At 33.0% G+C, this 12,520-nt stretch overlaps 2 protein-coding genes and 1 long non-coding RNA gene across 3 annotated transcripts; 2 read left to right on the top strand and 1 right to left on the bottom strand.

The window, feature by feature from the left end:
* Positions 1 to 6: 6 nt before the first annotated feature.
* LOC118029596 (uncharacterized) lies at positions 7 to 3,048 on the top strand. The gene is made up of 2 exons (XR_004684186.2): positions 7 to 128; positions 2,199 to 3,048. It is a non-coding gene; the product is annotated as an uncharacterized lncRNA (long non-coding RNA).
* A 450-nt stretch (positions 3,049 to 3,498) lies between these two features.
* LOC118029595 (uncharacterized) lies at positions 3,499 to 5,700 on the top strand. Its single transcript, XM_035033500.2, has 2 exons — positions 3,499 to 4,390; positions 5,167 to 5,700. Exon 1 carries the CDS (start codon positions 3,683 to 3,685, stop codon positions 4,379 to 4,381), a length of 699 nt encoding a protein of 232 aa, XP_034889391.1. The 5' UTR covers positions 3,499 to 3,682; the 3' UTR covers positions 4,382 to 4,390; positions 5,167 to 5,700.
* A 449-nt stretch (positions 5,701 to 6,149) lies between these two features.
* On the bottom strand, positions 6,150 to 6,867 carry LOC118029608 (fasciclin-like arabinogalactan protein 21). Its single transcript, XM_035033513.1, has 2 exons — positions 6,748 to 6,867; positions 6,150 to 6,647 (listed from the first exon to the last, which is right to left on the bottom strand). Exons 1-2 carry the CDS (start codon positions 6,865 to 6,867, stop codon positions 6,150 to 6,152), a joined length of 618 nt encoding a protein of 205 aa, XP_034889404.1.
* Between the last annotated feature and the right edge of the window lie 5,653 nt (positions 6,868 to 12,520).

Genomic DNA, 12,520 nt, shown 5'->3' with positions numbered 1-12,520 from the left:
AATGACTTTGCTAAGATAGATTTACTAGCTAAATCTTAAAAGCTTTTGGAAGCGAAGCGATGCCACATCGGATGAATGCTTCAGATCCCCTCAACAAAATCTACAGATATGCTTGCTTGATTCTTTAGGTATATGTACTGTCTTATGTATTTGACAAACTATAAATTTTTATTGATTTTCAGGCTGCTACAACATATAGTGTTGTTATTCTACTTGTTTCCAGTATGCTAATAGGGTTATGTTACACGGTGCAACCATTGCTTTGAATGTAGGATCCTCTTTGTTTTTGTCTTTGAAACTGCTTGTAATATTGGATCCTTTTTTTTTTAATTTAATCTATATTCCATTCAGTTCCATGCACATCTACCCTTTTTTTTTCTTGAATCGACCTATAATGAGCAGATCCCTACTTGCTCCCTGCTTTCAGAAAAGATGTGCTGAATGAGAGAATAGCATTTTTAATGATTTGTGATTTTGTGTGGGCTAAAGTGAATACAGCAGCAGCAGCAGATGTACTGTGGTGACATATATTGTAGTAACTTCTTGTTTCCAATATGCTAACAGCTGGGTTATAGGTGCAGAAACGCTTGAATTAGTGCTAAAGTGTCGTGATTTTAAGCTCTTTATTTTATTTTATTTTCCTTGCAACAGCTTGTAGTATTGGACTCTTAACCTTAATTCCCTTTAATTTAAAAACGGTGCAGTAAGCTCTTTGTGAAAGAGATGTGAGATTTAATGCAAGCTCATTAAATACCCTTTTGTTTGATTGTGTCAATTAGTTTTGTAATATCATGTAGGGTTTATTTTGAACTGAGGTTCCAGGATATTTAATTTGTCAAGATTTTGTCCCGAAAATACCAATCTGCCAAGATTAATTGGAGTTTAGAGGAGACAAAATAGAAATTTGTAGATATATTCAACGCCATGCCCATGAAAAATAGTGAACACATAATTTAATAAAAGATTTCTACCCTTTTTGATTGTTAAAGTAACTTTAACACAGGATTCTTGCACACTTGCAAGAACTCATTGATTTTAAACCATTGGATTAATCTTTCTCACCTCTTGCGTTGGATTTGTTTCTTATAAAGTTTCCTTTTATGTCTAAGATGTCTTTATTTGATAGCTTTTGTAGTTTTAATGTAAGGGTTCCTTTGAGCTGAAAAGTTTTGGAGTAAGGTCAAATATTAAAGGTGTAAAAAAATATTAAAATGATATTTTTAATGAAATTACCAAACTCTAGCTTCGCCACTTTGGTCCATATAAAACGACATGATTGCCAATGCATAAGCCGTCCGCTGCCATGTCCAAGGCTTCCCTCATCTTCATCCCTTCCTTTCTCGCAGTCTCTGAATTTATAATCCCAAAAAACTAATCCAAAGTCGTATAGGAATTCCACCAAAGAAAAAAAAAACACACCCATCTCAAACTCCCTTTCTTTTTATGGAAGGAACAAGCCTTATCCATGACACATATCTTCTCTTTTATATCAGACAATAGAGTCAACCATGGCAGTCACTTAGTCGCTTCAGCTTTTATTGATTCAATATTTCCATCTTCAACAGCAATTGGGTAAGGTGCAATCACGTTTCTAGTTTGATCTTCGCACTTGTTCAACTAGAACGAGATACAGGAGCAAAGATATGATGGGATCTTTGCCATTCTATTGTGAGAATGGAGCATTACGAATTTTGATTTCAACCATTCTTATTTTGACTTGCATGGATATTGTTTGGGAAGTGGATTGGTTGAAACTTAGGTAATATATTGCATTTTTCTTCATGAAATTTTTTATTTTGTTCAATTACAATAATTAAAATTAGTTAAGGCAATGCAATTTTTATTTGATGCCTTTGCTTCTTTCAATATGTAATTATCAAAATTAATTGTGATAATGAAGCATTACGGATGTATATTTGTTTTGTTCAAACAAACTGAACATTTTCTTATGATAATATGTTTTCATTTTTCTAAAATTTATTGGATTTAATTTGTATATGATGCTAGTGTAGATTATTTGATTTTCTGAGTTATTGAATTCATATTTTCTCATTTTTTGTTTTAACTTTTGGCCAAATCTAACTGCCTTTATCTATATGACTGTTGATTCATAGCCCGAGTTGTCGATTGTGTTCTTCTTACTTCTTCAATCAACATATGTTGAGTAGTTTTGCATCTGCTGTGTGATTGATGTGTAGGACAGGAGGATAGCATCCCTGCCTTGCCTAATTATGTATAGGCTGAAGTTAATACAGCAGCAGCAGTGGATCATTTCAGTTGAATGTTTTTATCTCAAATTATAGCAGATTAATGTCAAATCAGAGATTAACCTTTAAACTTTATTATTACTTGCTGTACCATTCTCTGTCTGGCTTTGTGCAGACTTAAAATGTTCATAGACTTGGTGATAATTGTGCCATTGCCTTAAATGGGATGCTGCATTGCTCCTCGCCGCTAGAGGCCTGTCTGCTGGAGCTGTCTTCCTTCAAAACAGGTTGATGTAAATGCAGATGGGAGCTCATTTAGTAAAATCTTGGCCCTTTGGCTGCAGGTGGTTTAATTAGGAATGGACATGGTTGGTTGATATTCGCATCACAGGTTCCTTTATACTTACATGGATCATAACAAATATGGTGGAAGCTTGGAATTGGGCAACAAAAAATGTTATTCTTGAATCAGATGAAGTCATCTATCAACCTTGTTCTGTATTGCTTGAAGCCATTAAAGAAATTTTGCAGGGAAGATGTGCTGCATGATGCATATGAACTTGTACAGATATCTTAGCTAAGATGGGTGCCTCTTAGCATGGTGATCTTCTGTTTTGGTCATCGTCCCCATCTAAGCTTGTACAGCTCTGTTTCGCTTTTGTTCACAGCGCCAAAAAGAGTTGATGTTGAGCTTTACATGGATGAACCAGCTTGCCCATAATGGTGGCAAGGTGTGAAACAAAATTACTTTTCAACAACAGAGATTTCAGAAACATAATTGTAAATTTATTCCATTGAATTCTTGGCATTTAATTAACACGGCCTCAATATATTTGTTTTAGCTTCTTTGTTTCTCACAACCAGAGCTATTCATTCCACTAGAATGCATTATCTTCAATTTATGATCTTTGATGACATTAGGCGGCCGTTTGAGGTAATAATAAGTGGTACCATGCTATTCCTTTGACGATTGATATATGATATCATTTTGAATTATGCACTAAAAGGAAGTTGTCAATTCACTAATTCAAGTATAAATAGAAATTAAGTTATTAAATCCAGACCAATAAGTTTACTTTACGGTAACTTAATTCCAATCAGGTTTAAAAAAAATTATTTAGAAATTAATTCAATATAATCTAAATTTAAAAGTACAGCCTGTATCCTGAATTTGAGAATTTATGGCTAGAAAATCTGTTTGATGTTGAAAGCTTTACAAGGGTGACCATAGTCTAAGCTTTTCTGACATCTAGTATAAAACAAGCCCATTAGCAAACACACTTCAAAACAAACTTTGGTCACACGAAACGACATCGTACCAAGGCAAACAAAAACTCCATTGTCATGTCCAAACTCTCTCATCTTGATCCCTCTTTCTTCTTCCCCATCATCATCATCATCAACAATGCATCGAAATCAAAACTCTCCATTTCCTATCCTCCACTAACAAAACCAAACCCAAACCCAAAAACCCAATGGAGAAACACATTGAAAATTTCTTAAACAAAGTCTCATTGGTTTTCATAGCCATAGCCACAATCACCCTTCTCTACCTTTCCCTTCAAACCCCACAAACTTGTATCCCACCAAACACACCCGCCACAAAACCCCACCTCAAATTCCCTTCTTCTACATGCGACCCTTCTCTAAACCACCCTTACATGGATCCTACCAAGAAAAGATTGAAACTTTGGTCTTCAAAATCTTGGCTTTCACAAGTCTCTTCTTTCACAACTTTCTTCCAAAGCCTGAATCTTTTGAACAATGAAACCAAAGTACTCTGTGTTTCAGCAGGTGCTGGACATGAAGTGATGGCGCTTAATAACATGGGTGTTAGTGATGTTACTGGTGTTGAGATAGTGGATTCTTTGCCATTAGTTAAAAGGGCTGACCCCAATAACTTGCCCTTTTTTGATGGGGTTTTTGATTTGGCTTTTAGTGCTCATTTAGAAGAGGCTTTGTTTCCTTTGAGGTTTGCTGGGGAGATGGAGAGGACTGTGAGGAATGGTGGGGTTTGTGTGGTTGTTGTAGAGGAATGTGGTGGAGTGGAGGTGGATGCAATTGTTGGATTGTTTAGGAAGTCTACGTTTGTTGGGGCTGAGAATGTTACATTGATTGGGATGAGGATGACCAGGATTATTATGAGAGTTGGTGTTTCTTCTTCTTCTTCATGATTTCCATCGGTAATTATGCTTCCTTTTTCCTTGATTTGATTTTATTGTATCAGTTTTGGGGTTGGTGTTAATTTCTGTTTATAATTCTGTTGATGATTTTTGACAGTTACTATAGTTTGCTTTTGGTAATGAAAATTATTAGTCTTTGTTGATATTAATCCAAAACTGAATCTTAATAATCTTTGGCAAATGGCATTGGAAGTGGAAAATTCAGCTGGGAAGAAAAAAGAGCAACATTGTTTGACCATTGGATGATTGAAGCTCCTACATTCTGAATAAGCTCAGGACTTTTTTCTTAGAATTTAAGATTGGAGGAATTAGATTTTGTATTTTTCATGTTTCTTCACATCTCTTTCAGTGGCTCTATTGGTATTAGTTCTGAATCTAACTAGAGAGTTTCTTTATACACGAATTGTATTTTGGCAGTCTAGTTTATGTCTTTGTTCCTTAGAAAGCTGAGAATCGGCAGACTGACGTGCTGGTTCTTTTCTCTCTTCAGTAACAGCATTGTGATTCTATTGTGCCATTTGCTTTATCCTGCAACTTTATTGTTGGTTTTCTATATATGAAACAAAACTAATAATTATGAACCTCAGTGATTGGATGCTCATAACTTGTATTAATAAATTTAGATATAATCATAACATTGTATAGATGAATTTATATGATTTTGTTGGCACAGTAAATAAGTATTGCCTTTTGAAGAAGATTACCATACTGTTGTATGTTGAATCCATTTCCTTAGTTGGTAAATGACTTTGGCTTGTCAAAATTGCTTTCTGTAGTTTTCTGTACCAATCAATGAAGGGCTTCAAGAGGCATAATCGATGGATGTCAAAGAAAAAATGCAAATACAGTGCTGGTACATGTAATATCTCCGTTGATGATCAGCAATATGTTTGGAGTGAAGCTCAACTGTTCTGCTGCTTTAGCAATTGGAGTTTTTCATCAAGGAGGAAGTTGCAATTTGCCATGGGACACATAATTCCTCAGAGATAAATGACTTGTTAGTGTCTGATTTATGACACCTCATTAAGTCGAAGTGTTTATGAACAATTCAGTAAGATTTTCAAGCAGACTACTTATATTTTTGTCCTTGAATATTAATTCCAGCTGTCTTTTCCTGTTGTCCATACAAGACAGGCATTTAGTTTTTGCTTGCATATCCATTTTTTCTGGCCATACCTTTTTCAAGATTCGGTAGTGGCATTGAACAGCAAAGTAAACTTCATGCAAGTAATTGTAGATCGAGATGGTTTCTTTCTAGTCTCATACTGAATTGAATCAATAAAGGTATTTTTAGACCAAGTTATTATTTACATCCGTGTGTTCATCCTTTTTCTTTGTTTCTGTATTATGTTCTGTTAGAACTCCATCTTCACGATCCTTGCTTCTCCATCCACCAAGGCTCTTACACCTTTTAAACCTTTGATTGAGCCAAGTTTTTCATTAGCAGTAAACCAGCCATTCATTTCTGAAAATGAAGATCTATTGGTTAAGTTGTCTGCAAGGTCTCAAGCAGACATCCAGCGAAAATATATATTTGGGTAAAACACATGAGCACCTAAATAGCATAGTTGAATGAAGAACTACAGATACAATGAAGTCTTTATATCCCAGTTCAACACACTAGTACTCATTCAGCTTCGAAAAACCGCCCAAAGGTATTTGCTACATCCAGGGGGTGGAGCAATAATGGAACTATTCTTTCTGGACCATGCATCAAAAGCATGGATGAACAGAAGGCTTATCAACAGGTCTAATAAAGCTAACCACTATCTTGATGTATTAGGAAATTTAGCCATCTTGAAAGCTTGAGGAATCTCATGAACCATGAGCTCCCTTGATAAGAAGATGCTGCAATCTCTACTCTATTAATAGACAAACCCTGTATCACATTTGCACCATTAATAATCTCAAGATCTTCACAAGGTAGCAATGTCATCAGCCGTTGTTTATGTGGTAATGCAGCAAGTTCAATGTATGTAACCCTTAGAGGCAGCATGTGAAACTTCACAATCTTCTCAAGCATCGGAGATGAAGATGCCACAAACTCAAATTCTGAAGGAGCAAAGATTGTTACAGAACTCAAGCTTTTGTGATCCGCAAGAATCCTGTTAATAACAGAATTCAATCCAATTGCAAATAACACAATTCTGTGGGAGCTAAGCAAATGGATAATCCTTGTCCATTCAACAATGATCTTGGGGTCATCAGCATCCGAAACTAAATTGGAAATTGCGTCACAAATTGGAGCTTGAATAGGCTACCATCCAAGAGAAACATCTTTAGACCTCAGTGATGAAAGTGGTGCAAGAACACCATGAGTTGCAATGTCTTTCAAGAATCATGTCAGGCTGTGATACCAATACATGATTGATCTCAAGCAGTCTTTCTTTCTCATGAATCCTAGTTACAGCAAGATTCTTTTGACCGACAAGTGTTGGGAAGCAACTGCCTTGAGGTTTCTTAAAGACATCCTCCATAGATAGTTTCAAAGGAGAGGTGGTATTGAAGGATTTTTTTCAAGAACCAACGAGGGAGGGAGGTACTAGAAGGGGATGAGTCTTTAATGGCAAAGATGATTATGTTAGGAGATAAAAAGAACATTTCAGGGGAAAGCAAGAGAAGGGTAGCCATGATATTGAACCCAGATTCCCTTAGAGTTCTTGACGCATTCAATGAGAGGTAATTGCTTATTGGTCTGGTTGGTCTTGCTGCATTGCTGGATGGTGAATTCAATGCTGTGGAGATTGCTATGAACGCCAGGACTACTGAGGCAACAAAGTAGACAGGTGCATGCCACCAATGGGAGCAAGAAGCCATTGATTTGCAGTGACGTTCTTGATTCTTGTATTGTTGTATGTGTGTGTGAGAGCGAGGGGTCCAACCGGAGCGAAGATTGAAGGACATAATCACCCCTAATTTCATTTCAAAACTCTTTTTTTGTATAAATGTTTTTTTTTCTCCTTTCCTCTTTATTTCAATCTTTTGTCCAAACAAGAAGAGTGAGACATTAGGATACAAAAATATAATTTCAATGGTTCTTTGTCTTATTTTCTTTCTCTTATGATCATTATTTGAATTTTTTCCATTTAAAAGCAATGTTGTTAAATCCTATTTAGATTATGATTCGGTCGAACTTCTTAGTCAACAAGTCATAGATCGAGCATTATAGTTTAATTTATACTATGATAAATATATATTTTCCTACGTGAGAAACATAAAATAAAAAATAATAATGAAGTGGTAGGTATAATAATGAAGTGGTAGGTGTATAATTAAAAAAAAAACGTAAGGTTTAAGCTCCACAAGCTATACCTTTTCTCCTTTTTATATAGAAATCGGGTCAATCCTTCATCCAACCAACCAAATTCAGGAGGCCACTAAGTTTTCAATTGGACCCCTAAATTCAATCCATGTTTAATAACACTCCAAAATCCAGGACTAATAAATTATAAAGCAGATGTAGTTCATGCATGGTGTGTTATGCTCCTAGGTTACTGTTCGTCGCACAAATGACTTCCATTTTTGTGACTTGAGAGCATAGTTTATCTTGAAGTGGTTGTTTGAGATTGAAATGCCAGAGTTTTTCAAAATAGTTTTTTATTTTAAAATATTTTTTTTATTTTTCATATCAAAACCGTCATGAAACACTAAAAAAAAATTAATTTAATATTTTTTACAAATTAAAAATACTTTTAAAATGCATCTAAAAACAAAAGTTATCTCAAACACTTCCTTTATCAACCTGACAAATTTTGCTACGCACTGCTTTTTTTCCATATACTTTATAAGATCCGTTTGTTTATATGGTGTGATACGATATAGTTTATGTTTTATTTCAATCATAAATCTAAAAGATCTAACTAATTAAAACATATCAAATGTATACATGGATTTTATTAAAAACTCTTTTCTAAAAACTTAGTTAAAAGAAATATAAACTATAATTTATTTTTTCAAATTACAATCACAAAATCTAACCCCACAACCACCGATGGCAATTAGATTCTGCCATGAAAAAAGTCCAAATTTGTATTTGAGTCCAAGTTGGTGCATCAGTAGGAGCCAATGGTAGCTCTAGAAATTTGTATTAATGAGAGTAGGTCTTGATGGTGACATGAACAGGGAGGGATAGCTGAGGACTTGCTTTGCTGGTTATGGCTTTACCGCATTTAATACTTTGACCTAAAATTACTTGGCTAGTTTTGCCATTGTCAATATTTGTCCCATGAGAAACTTTATATTATTTTAAAAATAATTGTTGGTATTTACTCTAAAAATAAAGATATTTTTATTATTTTTAATAATTCGATGTATTTTTTATGTGTATACTCAATCAAATTTCTCCATACTAATTTAATTACTTCTATTATGTATCATCATACCTCACCACCTCTTTCCTTTATATATATATTTAAAGAAAAAAATTGTTTAAGATAAAAGATGGAACACGCTAATTTATAGCCATGGGAGGTTAACTACTTGCATCATCCTTGTCACGGTTTGCATGTGTTTTATTCTTTTAGGTTTTTTTTTTAATTTTAGCCTTATATATTTAAATTACTGGGGTTTGACCATTATTATATTTTTTTAATTATTTTTCTATGAAGTTGGTTCAGCCTCACAACATAAATTACTAGTATAACATATTAGTTTGAGTTGATAAAACACTTTATTTTGTTATTATTTAATTTTTTTTAAACATTGATTTATCTTAAAATATTAATTGTTGAAAATTTCATGAAACTTCATGTTCACGGCATCTTTGCACCGTCTTCTTTTAAATTTTAAATTTTTTTATTAAAAATTATTTTGATATATTGATAATAAAAATAATTTTTTTAAAGATAAAAAAATTATTATTTTAATATATTTTTAAATAAAAAATACTTTAAATTATATGAGTCGGAATCTAGTTTTTTTACCCAGTCAAAAAGTGCAGCACCTGACCAAATTTATTAAATACTGACAGCCACATGAATTCTTCCGAGTATAAATTTATAAGTTCGAGGAGTCATACGCGTTTATTTAAATTTAGATTTAGATTTTAAGATTTAAAAAAATAGTTAAAAAATATTAGGTTTTTAAAAAGAATTTCAATGAGATTTTAACGGTTTATAAATTGACTGCAAAGTTATTTAAATTTAATTAGATTAATTTCCATCCATTTTTTTATTTTAACTCAACCTAAGTCATATATTGAGCTCCAAATCAATCCACAAGGCAAAACCAATATTATAATAACACGGAAATGACTACATTTTATAAGACAAAGACATGCGCTATTTTAAATTTCGTGACAAAAGATGAATGCCAAGGGGAAGCTTACAGCGTAACTAAAAAATGGGGTCTTAGATCTGCATATTTAACATTCACAGCAAATAAATAAGAGTGGAGAGTAAAATGGGCGAGTTCAAGTTAGTCACCAAACAATATCCAAATCTCAATCAAGTCCTCTAAAAAAAATCTCATTTGGGTCTCCAAAATTCTGAAGAAAACGTGAGTTTTCCATCCTTATTTGAGAGTTTTCTATATAGTTGAGGGACTTATTTGAGGTTTGCTAAAGAATTTTTGCTATGGAGTTGTGTTTTTTCTTCTTCTATTTTAAGCAAATTGTACGTAGGGTTTCTCAAAGTCTTCAAATTTCTCTAATAACAACTAATTCCTAGCTTATTTATTTATTAGCAAAATCCAATCCAAAACACAACAATTGAAACTCCCAAAAAGAAAAGAAAAATGCAAAAAATGTATAGAAAAACCTCAATCTATATTCACCATATGCTTTATACTATATATTAATACTAAACGAATATACTAATTCTTACATGATGTTTTTGTATCAAAACACTCCTTTACTTTTCTATACTTAACAATTTGAACCTAAGATTCCACAAAACCCGACAAGAATCACCAAACTTTGAAGCCCGTTACATCAATGGCCACCTTGATGACCATGTCTTCTTCTTGTAACTCTAATGTAGCAAAAAACAGCAGCAAAAATGGCAGTAACAAGACCACCGAGGATAACACCACCACCAGCAACAGACTTATCAGACGAATGATGTTTTCCTAGCCTTCTAATCCCAGGAGCTTCAGCTTCTCCTGACTCTGTCTCTGCCTGCAGAGGACTTGATGCGGGCTTCCCTCCTCCTTCAACTCCTTTCGTCTTCACTCCATTTTGAACTTCAGATTTATCATCAGCCATGGCTTGAAGCACCAAGATCCCAACAAAAATCAAGAAAGAGAAACCAAACCTAGCCATACTTCACCGCCGAAAGAAATGATATATGTAGTTAGCTAGAGACGAGAGCTGGCAAGACAAGAACAAGAACTCGGTTGATGTGTTAGGGGCTCAAAACATGAGTTCCTTGGGGCACATGGATGATGATGAGCAACTGAGCAAGAATCGTGGCCTTTATATATGGGGAGATTTTTGTCTGGTAGTGTGCGTGTGTGTGGCTTGAAACAGCTAAGGAGGTCTAGCTTTGTGGGGCTGGGGACCTTGTGAAAGCAAGAGAAGAGAGGTGTGTAGAGAGAGAGTAGAGAGAGAGAGAGATTAGAGATTAGAGAGGTAGCGTTTGAGAACATGATTGAAATCATATTTTTAAAAAATTTAAAAGTTTTTTTTTTTACTAAAATTTAATATGGTTTATACTTTTTGGATCATTTTGATGTACTAATGTAAAAAATAATTTTTAAAAAATAAAAAAATATTATTAGCATGTATTTCAGCACGAAAAGTTATTTGAAAAGTAACATTGTCAAACACGCTCATAGTATTAAAACCGGGGAGCCCCTTTTTTTTCAAAAAATGATTCTAAAAGATATAGTATTGAAAAATAATTTTTTAATATCACCGCTTAGAATTTCACTCTTAGTTGTATTTTTTTATTTTTTAAAAATAAATTTTAAAAAAATAATTAATAAAATATTACAAAAACCATAAAAAATTACTCGCTGAAAAATTATATGAGAATACAACTGGAATCTTTATTTATTTGCTTTCTTTCTTTCTTATTTGGGAATAGTTTTCATTATAAGAAAAAAAGGGTATAGTTTTCTTAATTTTAAATGATGATTATGTCCTAATTTAACTTTTTTTTAAAACTATGTTATGATTTTACTCGAAATTAAATCTTTAATAATGTTAACATTCTATACCTATCAATAAAATCATATACATATTTCATCTTTTTTTAATTTGTTGGAAGGTTCAACGGGTCTTGAGCTCCATATATAGCATGAGAGATAATGTATTTTCTTTAATATATATTATATCCATATGTCATGAAGTTTTACCATACAATTCAGAGGCACAAAAAAAATATATAATTTAAAAGAACTTTTGTTTTTATATTGAACCATATTGGAGAGCTTACTATTTCTTGTAATTACATAAGCTATATTTTTAAAATTTATCTAATTATTTTCAGAAATATTGCGTTCGCATATATATTATACATGTAAGTAATTATGTTTGATTTACTAGCGAAAAAAATGGTTCGAGTAGATGGACTCCAGGTAATTAAGAGTTAAGACATGTCAAAATCGGTGATCAAGTGTATGGCTGCAATTGTAGGCTCCATTCCATGCCCCATGATTGGATATTGCTCACCCACCTTTTACCATTTTCTACTGATTTTGATGATTTTAAAAGTTGCTCTCGAATGGAAAGGATTTGATTTGGGTCAAATTCTAGTCGTTGTTTTCATTTTAAAAAAAAAAACAAGAAAGAAAGAAAGAAAGGTTTTTAAGCTCGAAAAATTGAAATTAAGTTGTTGTTTGGTAAATATGACATGATTTCAAGATTCTTTTTAAAAAAAACAAACATATCATTAAAAATAAAACCAAATCAAATTTTATTAAAATTATCTAAGCTTGACTAATTCAATTTCTACTTCAATTTTTTTAAATCCAGCTTAGAACTCATCCTAGATTGTTAAAATTCTAACTTGATCGGTTGGCCAAGACAGGTCGAATAATGTTTAATAACATTAACAAAGACACATATCAGACAATCTTAAGTTGCAAGCAATATAAAATTAAATTAAATTCATCCTTTGATCTGGTTAAAAGTGATCAATCATTCTAAAATTAGGGAGTTAAGTTAAATGGTTAAAGAAAGATTTTTAA

This window comes from Populus alba, chromosome 19 (genome assembly GCF_005239225.2).
Source record: "Populus alba chromosome 19, ASM523922v2, whole genome shotgun sequence".
Taxonomy (NCBI): Eukaryota; Viridiplantae; Streptophyta; class Magnoliopsida; order Malpighiales; family Salicaceae; genus Populus; species Populus alba.
Note: the sequence above shows the minus strand (reverse complement) of the source record. Positions and strands in the feature narration are given on the sequence as shown.